This window comes from Drosophila guanche, unplaced genomic scaffold, assembly GCF_900245975.1.
Source record: "Drosophila guanche unplaced genomic scaffold, DGUA_6, whole genome shotgun sequence".
NCBI classification, from domain to species: domain Eukaryota; kingdom Metazoa; phylum Arthropoda; class Insecta; order Diptera; family Drosophilidae; genus Drosophila; species Drosophila guanche.
The window spans coordinates 5,798,919-5,814,822 of NW_022995747.1; the positions used below are offsets into that span (position 1 = coordinate 5,798,919).

Sequence of the window (15,904 nt, forward strand, 5' to 3'; positions counted from 1 at the left end):
GTGTACCTCTGCCACACGCCCGCCCCTTGATTTATGTATTCTAGTTTCAAGGCCGTTTGCCACATTGCAAATTTATACAAATGTTTCTGCATTTCGGTGTATTATGAAGCTAATTATTATACATATATGCAGATGAACGTGATAATCGTGGAAAACTAAACTAATTTTACGAAAAAAGCCAGCTATTTATTACCGCTTGTCTATAGTTGTCTATTGAGTGTGTCCTAAATCTACCTAATTGGTATTCATGCATAGATATGCACATTTATTTATGTATACATATATTCGAAAATTATTAAACACCAATTAATACCATTGCTGTGCATTGAATTCTTAATTTAAATTTAATCTAAGCTCTAAGCATTTGTTTTATGGACTGTTCCGTGAAATATGTCCATTTGTTAATTCCCGATTGGGATTCAAATATTAGCATATTGTTGGACAAATTATGTTCATGCATTTTCTGTTTACATTTGAAAAAGTAACGAATTTGTTGCCGGCGAAGACGACCGCCATTGCGGCGAATTCACACTGGCGGTCGCCCATTGTCGGATGTTTGTGTGTTCGGCGCTAATTGTAACCAATTTTAAGTGTTACGCACCGTATGAGCAATATTTTGTACATCTTGGGAAAGAAGTTATTTAATAAACGAAAACAGGGTATACTCCATAAATAAATTGCATCATTATTTGTATGCGCCAGCAGCATGTTGCGAAAAGTGAGAAACATGCTGCGAAAAGCAGTGTGCAGTTTGCTGCACTGTTCCCCAACATTTGGCACGGAATAAGCAGTGGAAATGATATCTTGGAATTGAAGTAATTTTAGAAATCTAAGGATCCAATCAATGCATTAACAGGACCTTTCTATTTTAATATAAACTTATGTAAATAGAGTATACAAGTTTTATGCTATTTTTGTTGGTTGACGTTTTTAGATTGTAACTTAATTTGTAAACTTTCCAAGAAGAAGTCGTAAAAACTGGCTAATCTTGTGGAGAATTGATTTCTAAATCGGATAAAATAATAATTAAAGTGCGGAGAATCCTAACTGGCTAGTAATATTAGAAAGAACATCAAAATCGAGAAAATTACTTTAGGGTTCGGTATATGTACGGTATTTTTTAAAAAGAAAGGTATATTTTCGTATATTTCTGAGGGTCCGGCGGCATACTTTATCCCTAAATCCACAGTCACACTGGCGTAGCAGGTCCGCGGCAATTTTTGCAAAAATAAATATATAAACGAAAATTAAGTAAGGAAAACGGTGCGTCGATTGCACACAACCCACAATCTGGGTCAGCATTGTAGTGTGAAATTGTTTAAACATTGTGCAGGATAAAGAGAAGACACCATAACAGCCATTCGTCGCCGTCGCAAGAAAAGTAATTGGTAAGACACACATATTGCCCGTCTTTCTCTCGCTCCCCATGCTTGACGGGGCCAGCCAGCAGCTATTACTTTGTATTTACCGAGTGCACATTTTATTTTACAGATCCACACACATTGCGGCAGCCACAACAACAACGAGAGTAGGAGCAGCAGCAGAAGCACAGTTACGCCTGGGGAAACACTCGATAGCGGGAGAGTGGAACCAGAATCTCGCTCAAAGTATTTGCTCTTTCGTTCCACCGACATGGTCGCAGTCGCGTCTGGTGACTGCGACATCCTCCCAGGATCTCTCTGAAGGTGGGTTCTCGTGTACATGCCAATGCGCGTGTGTGTATGTGTGTGCAAAGGCCTACCACGATGCGTAGTTTGCGCAAAATAAAAGAAGCGAATACCGCCACTCGCTGAAGTAGCTCAGGTGACGCAAAACAAAAAACAGTAAAACAAAACCAACAACACGCAAGAACAACCATAGCCCGAGTAGCAGACGGCATCGCCGCACCGAAAGGCAGGCGGGCAGCGTAACAGTTTGCATTTTATAGATAGATTTGCCATTTTGAGTATTCGTCACATCTGTTTGTTCACGGCCTCCCCTCCCAGTACCCTGTTCCCAGTTCCCAGTCGTGATTTCTCGCAGTTGCTGTCGGTGCGCACGTTCTAGACTTACTGTACTCTACTCTATCTACTCTTATCGTTTATAATCTTTGCAGTGAAGCGGAGCTTTGCTACATCTACATGGAATCGGAAAGCAGCGACAGCACGGACAGCGTGAACTCGATACCGCGTCCTGAATTCGAGGCCCTCTCCGCCATCGACAGCCCCCAGCCAGTGCTGCTCCTTCAGGCGGATAGTTATGATACGGAGCCCAGCATGCCACATAAGCGACAAAAGTATGTGGTGAGTGCCCCGCCCGGGTCGGCTGCTGGCAGCAGCAACTCATCAAACTCCAGCCCGTCGGCTACACTCGGCCCCTCGCTCACCATGAAACTGACCAAGGTGCCGTCACAGACGCACGTGCCGGACCTAAATCCACTGGGAACGTCAACACCGAAGGAGTCCAAGGCGCCGAAAGTGCCCAAGGAAATGATTGCCCTTCAAAAGTCCCAAATGGAATCGGAGGTGCTAAGCAACTTTGTGGCCGGTGGCTCAAAGTTGAAGCGGCGCAAGTCGCGCTTTGCCACACATCAGTTAATGAAAGAGGCCCAGGAAGCCCAGGAGGCGTCGTCCCACAAGTCTTCCTCCAGGCCCAGGAACAAGAACAAGAAAAATGAGTTTAAAAAACGCAGCAAGAGCATACCAAACCCGTGCTGGAACGCAGACGACACCGAGTGGGCAGTGGGCAAGAAGCTGGCGAAGAAAGCGCGCCAAAAGCGGGGCCGTTCGATGGTCAACGATTGCGAAGAACGCCAGCTGGGGCTCGATGCCGATGACAGTAATAGTAATTCAACGGTGGGACTGACACCCATCAATCTTCGCCCTCGCAGCAAGACCCATTCGCTTAGCAATAGCTGCAGCAATGAGGAGCAGCGCCCGACGAAGCGCGCCAATCTACGCACCGAGAACGTAGAGTTTGCCAAGAAGCATAGCGCCTTCCTGGACAGCATCATAAATGATCCGGAAGTGGAACATAACCCTCAAGCATCAAACGAAGTCGATGGCGAGTGGAACAACAGCTCAGCGGGTGGTGATACAGAGGCGGATCTGTCGTTGTTCTTGGATTTCAGTACTTTGAAGGAGCAAGAGCCCGAGGACAAAGTATACGACCGATTGATGCGCATCTACCAGCCCCCGCCAATGGTAAAAAATGTGAATAACCTTCAATGCAACATCTTCATAACTTCTCTCATGTTTTGCTCATTTTAGAACGGTTGGGATCCCTTTTGCTGGAAGTGTAAGACCCCCGGCATTATGCATCCGTGCAGCAAGTGTGTTCGCTCGTTCCACACCTACTGCGTGCGTCCAGCCACCACGAAATTCGATAGCTCCTGGAAGTGCCCCGAGTGTGTGCTGATCGAAGTTGCCTCCAAAAGGTGGCCCCAAACATTTTCACCCCACAAATGCGTGCATCTTTCTTTATACAGACAATTTTTCGGTTTTTCAGGTCACGTCGCAACGAACTCACGTCCCAGCAGCTGAACAGGGGTCTGTTATATTCGCTCGCTCGCATGAAGCTAGTACACGGGGTAAGTGATTATGCATATGCATATTACATATGTATGCATACATATTTGTGTATGTATCTCATTTCGCCATCAAGATTTTACATTATCTTCGGCACATTCGTCGAATTTTGCACAAACAGCAAAAAGTATGCGGGATATACGAGACGTTTGTCTGTCTGTTTGTGTGTGTGTGTGTTTCTTGTATTTTCCAATGTGCTGCTGTTGTGTGTTTCTTTCTTCTCTCTTCCCCCTTCTACTCGCTAACGCTTGTATTATCTCTGCAGTGACGAAATGTACTTCGAGTAGACACCTGAAATGTCTCGCTGGTTTATAGGTTTTCGCTGTCTCTCTCTCTCTCTCTGTCTAAGCTGTAGCCTATAACTGTGTGTGTGCATGTATGTGTGTATATGCTTAAGCAATAGTTTGAACCATTTTACTTACTTTACTTTAGCTTACTCAATACCGAACTTTGATAGTTTGAGCTGCATAATAATACCATTTAATATGTAAGTTCCTCCTTTCTGTTTTCTCTCAAACTAAAGTCTGTTTTCAGACTTCGTTCCTTGTTTCTGCACCATTAAGCATACGTTCTATGGGGGGCATTTATGAATTTATGTAGCCAATGTTATGTACGGACACGAAACGAAGCAGGCCAATGCTTTAGACAAAGAAACCATTTAAATATGAGTTAATTATGACGGCTTTTGGAGAGGGGGCTTTCTGTGCGCAGCGTGGAACACCATTAATTAATTAATTAATTTAATGCTTACGCTAACGCCGGCTGCGAGGCATTTAGGCATTGAACACAATTACCACCAGCTAAAGACTCGTAATTTTATGTACATAATGGAGACCATTTCCTATCTTTGGTCTACATTTAAGTTCATGCCAGTGGCAGGAAACGCCTGTAGAGGAAACAATTCAGGCCGCTGCATTGCTTTGTGGGGGTTTTGCTTTGATGTAATCCACGAATTAACATTTCCTGTGTCTGCTTGCAGATCTCGAAGCTGCGATCGCCCAAGGATGTCTTGCCGGAAACCTATAAACAATTCTTTGTGCATGTCGTGACCCTTCAGAGCCTGGCCAAGGGCATCGAAAACCAAGCCTTTGCCAGTGCAGATGCATTCATGAGCGAGGTCAAGTGGATTCATCACAATGCCCTGATATTGGACCCTGGAGGTACGTGAGCAGCAATCATCGTTGTGACCATCGTTAACACTCCTTTCGATTGCTTTCGTTCTGCAGACATCAAGGTGGAGACGCCGGCAAAGAACTTGCTGAAGGTGTGCCGCGAGGAGACCATGGAGATAGACACCTGCCCCGAGTGTTACTTGAATGCCAACTCCAGCGAGGAGTGGTTCGTGAAGGTGTGCCGCCATCCGCATATCTTGCTTTGGGCCAAGCTCAAGGGATTCCCCTACTGGCCGGCCAAGGCAATGGGCTTGACAGAAAAGGGCACGGTGAACGTGCGCTTCTTTGGCAAGCATGATCGCGCCCATGTTCATGTGAAGGATTGCTTCCTGTACTCGGCTAAGAATCCCAATGTACAGACCGGTCGTCGCATGGCCCGGGAACTGGACGATTGCATCGTTGAGGTGGGGATTCACATTGAGCACATCAATCGGAAGTTTGGCTCCTTCCACTATGCTCCCTATCGCACACCCTACGATCCGGCCGAGGAGGAGCAGCAGCTGAAGAACATGATGCCAGGCATGTACGCAGTCAACGATGACGTTATGGAGCCGGCCAACAAGACGCCGTTGCAGTATCTCATTCGCGAAACGGCGGACGGTAAGTTGTCCATTGTGAAGAAGACAAAGGCCGCCACAGAGTCGGGCAATGAGTCGTCGGATCAGTCGGCTAGTCCGACAAAGACAAGGAACCTGCCACCACCAGCACTGCCGCCGCCACTACCCCGACTACCATCGTCGCAGCTTCAGGGGCTAGACCAAGCCACGGTCACGGCCTCCAGCAGTGAGCATGTCAAGCAGAAGAGCATCAACTACGAGGTCATACCCCGTCCGGCTGAATCGCTGACCGACTCTCGCTGCAAAGTGCTGCTCAAGCGGAAGAACCTGGCAGCAAAGACCTCACCAGTCTTCGTCGTCGCAGTGGAGAATCCAGAGGTGGTCGGCAAGAGGCGTAAACATTCCGTGAGCGATACCAGCGGCACCTCCGAGTCGACTCGTCGCGAGAAGCATGCACATGCCCGCAAGCAGCTGGCAGTGGAGGAACAGGCAAGGGCACAGGCACAAGCACAGCAGAGGGAGCAGGAGCAGGAACAGCAAGCGAATAATCGAGTTGAAGCGAAGCAGGAGAAGAAGGATGATTCCCTTTTGTCTGAACTTGATTCGGAGATGCATTTACAATTCTCTGACTCACAGAACGACACCCCGACCGATCCTCTAGGCGGATTGGTGGATAGCGTTAGACGTCGTCAGGGCGTGACCATCACCAGAATATCACGCGAGCAACAGGCGGCCTCGTCTAAAAGTGTCGCCCCCTCTCCAGAAGCCGCCAAGCCGGCGGCCAAACAGACACCGGAAAGAGCCGAGACAAAGGGCATGATGAAGAGGTCCGATGTTGAGCGTCAGCAGGTCCAGCTCATCAAGAAAGTGATTCCATTTTTCGAAGTTGAAGTCAAAGCCGAAGTGATATCGGAACCAGAGCCCGAGGAAGAAGCTCCCAAGCTGCAGGAATCTGCCCCCAAGACACAGGAGTCTGCCCCCAAGCCGCAAGAGTCTGCCGAGAAGTCACCCAAGCCAGCTAAGGAACAACAAAAGCCACCGGCAGTTAAGCCACAGAAGCAGAAAGCACAGAAGGAGCCAAAGGATAAGCCGGCTAATCCACCGCAGGAACCGAAGATCACAGTGCCTGTGCCCACACCACCGCCAGAGCCAGTCGAGGCTCAGCCAGCCGCTGTCGCTGTTGCGGAGCTTGTGACGATCAAGGAGGAGATTTTCAGTGAGGAGGAAATGGAAGTGGAAACTCAAGCGGATGTGGAAATGGAGACGGAGACAGAGATCCACACGGTTAGACGTAGCTTGTTATTGCCACAGGTAATGCCGCCACAGGCAATGCCGCCGCCACCGCAGTCACAGCCCCCCGAGCCAGTGCAACCGATGCGCGAGGAGACGCCCACAGTCCGTTATGTGGGCGATACGTCCATCCAAAAGATCAGCCACAAGCAAGCAGCGGCCAAGGCCATGGACGCACCATCCAAACGTCGAGGCGTACCATATGGCCCACTGCCGCTTTCGGGCCAACCATCCACCTCGCCAGCGCACTCGCCAGGGCCCGTGCCGGGCGTCAAGCCGCATGGCGTGTACGTTGCGAGCAAGCCACCGACACCTGCGCCGGCACCACCAAATCTGCGACTGAAAGGTGAACGCAATTCCACTCAAACGCTGCCGCAGACACCACCGTCGCTGAGTGGTCTGCCCTGCTCATCGCCCACTACATCGAGCCTGCTGCGATCCAACATGGTGGTCATACCGGTGGAGCAGGCAAGCAGTCTGATCAGCCCCATGACGATACCAGTTCCTCCCCTGAGAGCCGTGTCCAAGATCACGCTCCAGAACTCGACATATCTACCGAGCATTCCCGTTCCCCCAGGTCCCCAGCTGGGCTCCGTACTGTCCATGCCACCGCCTCTGGCTGGTCTGAGCGTTCCCCAGATGGGCACACCCACATCCACAGCCACATCCATGCAGCCCACCATGGAGCCGAGTGGCCTGCTGGCCAATGCACTCAACGGACTGCCCAGCGAGACCTTGGTGAGCAGCGAGTCTACCCGCAATGATTCCTTCTTGGCCATGAATGATATACTCATGCGCTCCGGTCCGCCCAAGCTGGTGCCGCGTCCCTGTGGTCCGCTGCAGTCGGATGGCTCCCAAATCTATCCATCGCAGGCGGGGCCCGTCTCTCAGCGTCTCAAAGACAATGCACACAAGGTGAGCTAAACCCGAAAAATAATTCCCATGCGCTCTATTAATAATCGTTTTGATTTGCTGCAGATCACGGACTACTTTATATCCGTCATCGAGGACACGCTCACCGATCTGGGTGCGGGTGATCAGGATATGCTGCAGGCTCGCGTCACCAGCCTCACCCTGGAGAACGAGCGCCTCAAGCAGGATTACAACCGCAAGATATCTGAGATGAAGCGCACCCACGAGCAGAAGATCAAGGAGCTGCACAAGGCGCAGGAGCAGGAGTACAAGCGCATTATCAGCGAGATACGTCAGCAGAGCACATTGGAACGCATTCATGCCGTTGATGAAACCAAGCGGAAACAGTGGTGTGCCCATTGTATGCGTGAGGCGCAGCTTTACTGCTGCTGGAACACCTCGTACTGCGACTATCCCTGCCAGCAGGACCACTGGCAGCGTCACTCGTCCACCTGCGGCCAGGCCGGCGCATTGGGGCTGGGGGAAACGATCGACTTAACGCCACCGCCAGTGTCCGAGCCAACCCGCCTTAGGCCCAAGCCAACGACTGCCAGTCCCACGGCCACAGTGACTGCGAGTCCGATGGCCACAGTCACTGCCAATCCAATGGCTACAGCGACTGCGAGTCTGGTGGCTACACCGATGCCAGTACCGACATCAATGCCAGCCCCAATACCAACGTCTGCACCGACGCCTGCTCCCAGTAACGTGATTGCCGCCCCACAGTTGCATCGGTCAGCCCTCAGTGGTATTCCAATGGCCACTGCATCGGGATCGGGAACAGCCTCCGGATCTGGTGTACCTGGTGCCCTGCCAGCTCCCAAAAAGTGGCAGACCATGATGTCCTTTACGGGTCTTCCCACCAATCAGGAGAGTCTGCTCAAGCAGTCTGGTCCCCTGCTGGCCGGACTGCCATCCAGCACATGTGTGCGCCCAGTGGTCAGCGCCACGCAAACATCCGCGACATCAGTCAGCAACATGATCCACACGACCTCGTTAATAACACCAGCAGCGCCATCATCGACCGCGCATATTGGCACCATCATAACCGGCCCGCGCAATACCATGAACACGTACAACAACGCCATGAGCTATGCCAGTCGACTGCCTACACCACAGTCGATGTCCATGCCGCCATACAGTTTACCAGTATGTTGCCCACAACTCCGCCCCATTCGATTAATGTGTGACTTTTCTTTGAAACATTTGTAGGTACCCATCTCTGTGCCCAACAACGTTGTGCCGTCGTACACTGTGTTGGTAGAGCAAGCGCCAAAGCCAAGGTCCACGGGTCGCAGGGGACAAAACCGCAACCGCAACAACGCAAACTCCGACGCCAACAATGGCATCAGCACGATGGGAATGCGCCACAACCAAGTGAACCAAATGCAGTTTCAGCAGTAAGGATTGTCACTGCAGGAAGAGTACATACATAATTTCCCACCCGAAGTGACGGCCTGTGATGGAGGACGAAATCTTTTCTACATAATTCCCAGATATTAAGAATATCTCAAACAGAAAGAGTTTTTTTATGTTTTTTTCTTTATTACGTTACCCATTGAAGGGAGGATTACCATTATTAAGTATATTAACCACACTTTACATCATTTACACAACTAAAAGACGTTTTTTGCTTGCAGATAATTTCATTAAAGCTTTGGCAGCGAACCTACCAGAGATTACGAGAAAGGATCTCGCACCGACGAAGTGTGTAAAAAAGTCATTTTTTGTATAATTTTCAATTTGTAGAATAATACCGAGAGTACACCGCTAAGTAGTTAGACTAAGAACTGTGAACCGCATAGCCAGTATAGGTCCATAAGAAGAACTTATGCAAAACACAACTCAGAATCATCCCCGCACATTCTCAGTTGAAGAATCAAACACATCGCATCGATTACATAGATTTTATGTATTAAAACTAAAACAAGCAAAGCTGCATTACTGAAGTTATAAGATAGCAACTTAAGGCGTAACTAAACTGTATAAATCGTTCGAATTATTATTTTATTTTGATTTATCGGTTAAACAAGTAAATGTTTAAACAGTTAAAAAAAACAGACACCTGTAAAACAAAATGTATTCTCCCTTAATGATAATAGTTATTGCCACAAAAATGTTCAATCAATGTCCAACTTCTTGAAGTTGCCCTCGATGCCAAAGAGATCAGAGACGGTCTTGGCTTTGCCGGGTCTCAGTTTCTCATTCACCTGATGGCGCGTCTCAAACTCGAGCATTTCCTTGCGATTTTGTAACAATTTCGTGTAATATATATCTGCAAATGTGTCAACAAATAACATTTAAAATCCATGTAAGCAATAAACTAAGGCTCACCCCTAGCCACACTGGTCTCCTCCCCCAGTCCGCCGTAGTCCTTGGGCAGCATTTCGCGCGGCACAAATTTATAGAAATCATTTATGTCATTGTGCATATGGAGTACGCTCGACAGTTCCTTCTTCATAAAAGGATTCATCAGAGCCATGATCTTGTCCATGAACGGCACAATGTTGACAAAGTGAAAACCAATCAGTCGTATGGCAGCCGCTTCCTACAGCAAAGGATCAACTAACATATGCTTTAACCAAGAGTTTAACAGGTTACCTGCAGGTAGAAGAGGAATTTCTTCATTTGAAGCAGTCCAATGCGTGCCAAGTGGCCCAAGGCACAGCCCTTCAGATCGATTACAATCACATGTCCCGGCTGTATGCCATCCTCGTACATCCAAAAGTCGAATATCATGCAATATCTGATAGTGCAAGGCGTACAAAATACAGAACGTTAAGGCAAGGCATAGAGATATTAGTAGCCCCATTATAATTGTTATTAATTTAATTGTTTTATTTTAATTGAGAGCCATTATACCGAGCGCACACATCAACTGAGATCTGAGCTAGTGCCAGAGTATCTATAGCTAAGTGACTAACTACTGTATCTGTTTCTGTGTCTGTATCTTGCGTGCGTGCACGGACAACTATTTGGGTTCGCTTGTCGGGGTTGGGGTTGTGTTCGGGGTGGGCACCGTTGACATTAAACACTTCGGACCTTAATCTCTTCATGTTTCAGTGTGCCTTGTCATAATCACGCTACACGTCCCACAAGCAAATGACGTCCAAATTGCACTTAACTAACTTGGCAATAATTGTCGGCCATTAATACTAATGTTGAGCAAGAGTTTGGGGAATTCGGACATTGCTTTTTTGACTTGCAAGTCGAAAGTAGCCACCAGCCAGGTAGAGTAGGAAAGTAATTTGCAGGAGTATTAGGCATGACTAATCCGAGTTAATCTTTCATTTTGTACTCCACTTACAGCTTCATGGCATCCGCAAAGTTATAGTTCGATGCATTGAGGTCGTCCAGCTTGGCGACAATCACACGATAGCCCTCGGGCGTGGCTCCAGGCAGGGGCACAATGGAACTGCAATTACACTTGGAAATAATTTTGATGGAATTCTCAGTACTCAAGCCTGGGTCCTACATTGTCTTCATGGCACGCCGCAGCTCGGGTCGCTCGCAGTCGAGGTTCACAAAGAACTCATCTAGGTGGGTGCGTGCGGTGAGATTGATGTCCAGGACCTGCTTTGCCACCTCCATGCTGTAGCGGCAGGCGTGGAAGAAGTGCAGGGCTTCGCCCTCCGAAAAGTTATCCGAGATGTGAGGCTGGACGTGGATCCATTCGACAAACTTTTGCACCTCCGAACGCTTGATCTCCGGAAAGCGGGCATATTGTTCCTCCAGATCGGCCTCCTTCATCTCTTGCTGGCACTGCTCCTGATTGGATGGACGGATGGGATCTGCGGAAGTTGCGAGTGCAAGTTCGAGGAGTACTTTTGATTTTAGCGTTGCTCGTGCCCGAAACGCGTTTCCAGCTAACGGCGGTCGACTGTCGAATGAAATGGAAATGGAAGCTGTTTGCTTTCGCAAGTGAAACTGGTTGGATTGTCTGTTGTCTGGCGATTTCGGCAAGCAATTTCAACTACGTTCGGGATCGCATCGGGACTCGATTGTGGGCTGGTGGCTGCTTGCTCTGGGGGGAGTTGGGTATGAGTCCCCAACTGTGGAGTGGCGTGTGCTAGCCGAGAGGCAGACAGCGGACAGCAGACGCTGCTGTTTTGGGGGAAAACTGCAACTGGCTTTCGTTCGTTCATCGTCGTCATCGTCGTCATCGGCTCATTTCACTTCCATCCATCCACTTGCGTGAAAATGTAGTTTTTCTTCTCTCGCCAAACTGTTATTATTTTTATTATTCTCTGCCTCTCTCTCTCTCTCTCTCTCTCTCTCTCTGTTTCTTTGTATCTTTTGGGTTGCATAACATGTGATCAAGTGATTGGGCGGTCGGCTCCAAGGCGAATGGCCTGTTATTATTTCGCATGGCGTGTGCTGGGGCCGACCAAGGGGTTCCAGCTCCTTCATCAAATCCAAAATGTGATGCTTGAGTGGCGAAAGGGAGTTATGATATGTGTTTGGTTTTTGTGGGATCAACTGAAGGTTGACGTGGACGTAATAAACAGATACAAATTATGGCACGGTGCAAAGTTTGTGGAGATCAATTTTTTTGTGTGAAATTTGAGTTAAAAACTAACTTATAAATCTTCTAGATAGATGGAAGTTTATAGGCAAAAAGAGATCGTTAGTCGCAACAGGCTGAAAATATCTTCAAAGAGGTCTTATTACATGCATTTTCTTCGCAAATATCCCTACAATAAACGAGTCTCTGCTCTGACTGGAGTGCCACTATGGTGATAGACAGAGGACGGAACTGCCCTAAGTGGGCATTGAACGCAATCCAAATACCATCTCCTGATGTACCAGGCTGCGGAGTACCCACGAGAGTAAACTGGAACCACTCAAACGAAGCATCCTTCAGCCAAATAAGATGTCACCACTCCATGGAGTTCTCATGGCGCTCTTCTACAGATAGATCATTCCTCTAGCTGTAGTCTTTCAACTTGGTCTTCTTCTCTTGCCACACAACTACGACGGCCTCATTTCTGAGGCAGACACTTGACATTTTGCCAGCAGCAGCAGCAGCAGCAGCGGCAGCAGACACCAGCCAAGCCAAGCTCAGGCAAGCCACCAAGTGGACGACAAGCAACCTGGCAGGCAGCCTCTGGCTGTTTCTGTTGCTTTTTCTGTGGCAGTGGCATGCTCAGAGCTCCGCTCCGCTCAGCCGGTGCGCCACTTTGGCGTGTCTGAAATTCCAAACGGATTAGAAGCCGCGCGCAAAGAGCAAACGGCAAACGGCAAATGTTTGCTGCCAATGGCAGCCCAACCAGTTTACGCGCCAGAGAAGGCCTTGTATTATTTTGGCCCCAAAGCTGGCAGCGAATCAGTGGCAGAGGCAGGCGTCGCGTGGTGTCAGCCTCGAGTGTCCATCGTCCAACTAGGCAACTGCCATGCCGAAATTAATTATCAATTCCTCCAAACCCAAACACAAGTCGGAGTCCAAGTTCGACTTGCTGGTGGGGTCAGGTGGCAGCACACTGAAGGGGACTGAGGCCAGACATCAGTTTTTTCGCAATGCTGACCCAAAAAAATCAATCGCAGGAATGTTTGCATGCTAATCGGGGATCAGGTTTTGAGGCTCACGATGATCATGAAGGTGCTGCTGGCAGATACTGGTACTCCGACTGTTGCTGTTGCTGTTGCTGTTGCTGTGGCTTCTTGTGGATAATGATGATGTTGTCATCGTTTGGCAACTTGTGTCGACGTTTTATGTTGCCGTCACGCACCGAGTCCTATGTCGCCTTGCTTTTCGTGTGTCTGTTTCTTTCGTTCTGTGTACGCGCGCGCACTCTTGTCCTCCTTTGGCCCTGCCCAGTTTTTTGTGGCTGGCTTTTATTTGTTCTTTTGCCATTTTTCACGCATTTGACTGCATTACTTAACCTCAATTGAGCTGGCGACGTGCCTCACTCCCATTGCACTCCCCACTCCCAGTCCCCGTTCCATTCCCCGTTCCTTTCCCCGTTCCATCCTCGGGCAAATGTTGCCGTTGCCGTTGCCCGTTTCCGTTGGCCTCCGCCGAAGCTCCGTTGGACAAATGAAGTTGTCGCGTCGGTTTACAACAATTTGCATAACTGCCCCATGCACCCTGCCTCCCCCCAATCCTCGCCAGACGTGCAAACGTGAGCGGTGAGCGGATCCTGTCCTGTTTCAATTGTCGATCGATGGAGCCGCAGTACCAGCACCAGCCTCAGACCTGACTCATTTGTATGGGTTGCCCTGCTGCCGCCTCCTCTCCTCTCCTGTCCTCTTTCTCCTCTAACAATTGAATGGTGTCGCTGCGGATGGACAGAGGGTAGAGAAGGTGAGATAGGTCTCTTACCACGCGTTTGTCGCTCGCCGGCTTAAAAAGCTTCGATTGTTCTCGCACTCACTGGCTCTCTCTCTCTCTCTCTCTCTCTCCCACTCTTTGTCTAAAACTTGTTTGCGCATGCGCGCCAACTTTTGTGTTTACCCTCTAGGGAGAGGGTATTATGATTTTGATCAGATGAACAGCATCAACAGCAGAATTAATATTATCTATGAGCAATAATTCACTCTTGTTTCTTTTGTGTTTCCTGGCAAATCATGAAGCTGCCATGTAATATTTATGCCGAATATTTTGTACCGTTTCCCATTTGCCAGGGTATCAAAAGCTTCGTCTTATCAAAATGCCATTCTCTCCTTTCTTTTTTTTAGTGTTTTATTTTCATGTCGCTCTTTTTTTTCTGTTATTTTAGCGGTTTTTGTTTTGATTTCTGATTGCCGTTCGAATGTCTTATGCCTCTTTTTTCTTTGTTTTTGGTTTTTTTTTTTGTGTGGCTGCCACTGCCGCTGTTGTTGCCGCTGCTGCCGTGTTGTTGTTGCTGCCACTGCCACTGTCTGTTGCCCAGTTTTATTTACGGTGGCAAGTGTCGCTTGACAAATTGATTTTGATTTGTTTGGTCTTTTTTCCGCCGTGCTTTGTCTCTGCTCAGCGCATGCAAGCCGCCGGCAAGGCAATGGGAAGTTTTTTGTTTTTTTTTTTTTGGTTTTTGGTTTGGTGTCATGCTAGGGGGAACCTTGACTGCACTTTGGGGAAGTTGTTGAACAAATTTAAAAATTAATTAAAATTGTTGCAGTTCCCACCCTGCACCCAGCACCCAGCACCCAGCACCGTGTAACGTGAAAGTTCGGGACAGGAAGAGAAATGAACAGCAATATCCAGGCAATTATCGCTTCCTTTTTAGAGCCAGCGGCGGCATTCAAATTGGAAATTGGAAAATGTTAATGGAAAATCATGTGTAGGCAACAGTTGAACGATCTCGGGGGTGTAGCAAGAGTAGAGGTAAGAGAGAGGTAACTGTTATATTACACGCTCGCTGCCATCCTGTTTCATGCAAGAGCAAGCAACAGGATGCCCGGGCAATGAATGCCACTGGCATGAATAGGGAGCGAGAAGGTTGCCCCTGCCCTGATCTGATTGCCACTCAAAAAGCCAACCAAAGCCGCGGAGTCAAGCGGAATCGAGTGGAGTGTGACGTACCGGGGAATGTGAGCTGAAGGCAAGGCAGACAAAGCCCCGCGATCCATCCATCCAACCAACCAACCAACCAACCATCCCTACCATCCATCCATCCATCCATCCATACACTCAACAATCACAAAGGGGAAAGGGACACAAAACATTAACGCATTTTGAAGTAATTGCCAGCCAGCCAGGACGCGGTGTAGGGACTCGGATGAGGGTCACGAATACGATTTGGGGATGGACGATGGAACAAAGGAAAGACGTTTCTTTTGCGCTCAGTCGTGCATCAACGAAATCCTTGGTAACTCCGTCCCCCCTGGAAAATGAAAAAAAAAAACAAGGAACAAGCAGAGCTGCACACCTGATGATGTCTTTGACTCTTGGACTCCGACACCTGAGACGAGCCTCAGACGAACGTTGAAAAATGATAATTAGATGGTCTAGCAACCCTCCGCCAGACAGACGTTACACTAACACAGAGACAGAGACACGCACAGAAGCAACACAGATGGATGGTTGGTGGTGGAATCTCAGTAGGAGAAGGAATCCTCTTACCCTGTGCTCGCGTAGTGTGAAGTGATCGTTTTGACTATTTAAATGTTGTCATCCAAGGGTGGTTGTACCTGTACCTGTACCTGTACCTGTACCTGTAACGGAAGAAGCAACCTGCTAGGATGTAGAGGATCATTCTGCCACCCCTGAAACGCGAACGGGACGCGCTCGAACAGATCGCAACGGAATCGCCGCCCTGCACTGCGCCCTAATTAGTGGCAGGGAAAGGGAAATGGAAATGGCTTTGGCTCTGTGCATCGCATCGTAAAAATATGCACATATCAAGCATTCGTATCTACATAATTATTAATTCAATATTTCCTGCCGGTTCTTGCGCCCCAATTCCCTACATCGCCTCTTGAAGTC

General features: G+C 48.6%; 2 protein-coding genes across 3 annotated transcripts; one reads left to right on the forward strand and one right to left on the reverse strand.

Moving 5' to 3' along the window:
* Positions 1-1,189: 1,189 nt before the first annotated feature.
* Positions 1,190-9,251, forward strand: LOC117582759. Of its 2 annotated transcripts, none has more exons than XM_034270720.1 (10): positions 1,190-1,388; positions 1,492-1,685; positions 2,096-3,191; positions 3,249-3,415; positions 3,487-3,568; positions 4,546-4,726; positions 4,793-7,500; positions 7,564-8,646; positions 8,710-9,080; positions 9,138-9,251. In XM_034270720.1, the coding sequence occupies exons 3-9, from the start codon at positions 2,121-2,123 to the stop codon at positions 8,899-8,901; spliced, it is 5,484 nt and encodes a 1,827-aa protein (XP_034126611.1). In that variant the 5' UTR covers positions 1,190-1,388; positions 1,492-1,685; positions 2,096-2,120; the 3' UTR covers positions 8,902-9,080; positions 9,138-9,251. The 2 variants fall into 2 exon arrangements, with proteins under 2 accessions (XP_034126611.1, XP_034126613.1); XM_034270722.1 differs by having other exon boundaries at positions 2,096-3,182.
* LOC117582766 (alpha-tocopherol transfer protein-like) lies at positions 9,243-11,247 on the reverse strand. The gene is made up of 5 exons (XM_034270730.1): positions 10,973-11,247; positions 10,805-10,912; positions 10,099-10,243; positions 9,832-10,045; positions 9,243-9,772 (listed from the first exon to the last, which is right to left on the reverse strand). The coding sequence occupies exons 1-5, from the start codon at positions 11,245-11,247 to the stop codon at positions 9,618-9,620; spliced, it is 897 nt and encodes a 298-aa protein (XP_034126621.1). The 3' UTR covers positions 9,243-9,617.
* Between the last annotated feature and the right edge of the window lie 4,657 nt (positions 11,248-15,904).

Coding starts and splice junctions, on each gene's coding strand:
- LOC117582759 (XM_034270720.1), top strand. CDS start 2,121: ATGGAATCGGAAAGCAGCGACAGCACGGACAGCGTGAACTCGATACCG. Junction 3,569..4,545: donor GCATGAAGCTAGTACACGGG/GTAAGTGATTAT, acceptor GTCTGCTTGCAG/ATCTCGAAGCTGCGATCGCC. Junction 4,727..4,792: donor CCTGATATTGGACCCTGGAG/GTACGTGAGCAG, acceptor TTCGTTCTGCAG/ACATCAAGGTGGAGACGCCG.
- LOC117582766 (XM_034270730.1), bottom strand. CDS start 11,247: ATGAAGGAGGCCGATCTGGAGGAACAATATGCCCGCTTTCCGGAGATC. Junction 10,913..10,972: donor CGGCGTGCCATGAAGACAAT/GTAGGACCCAGG, acceptor GTGTAATTGCAG/TTCCATTGTGCCCCTGCCTG. Junction 10,244..10,804: donor TTTGCGGATGCCATGAAGCT/GTAAGTGGAGTA, acceptor TTGCACTATCAG/ATATTGCATGATATTCGACT.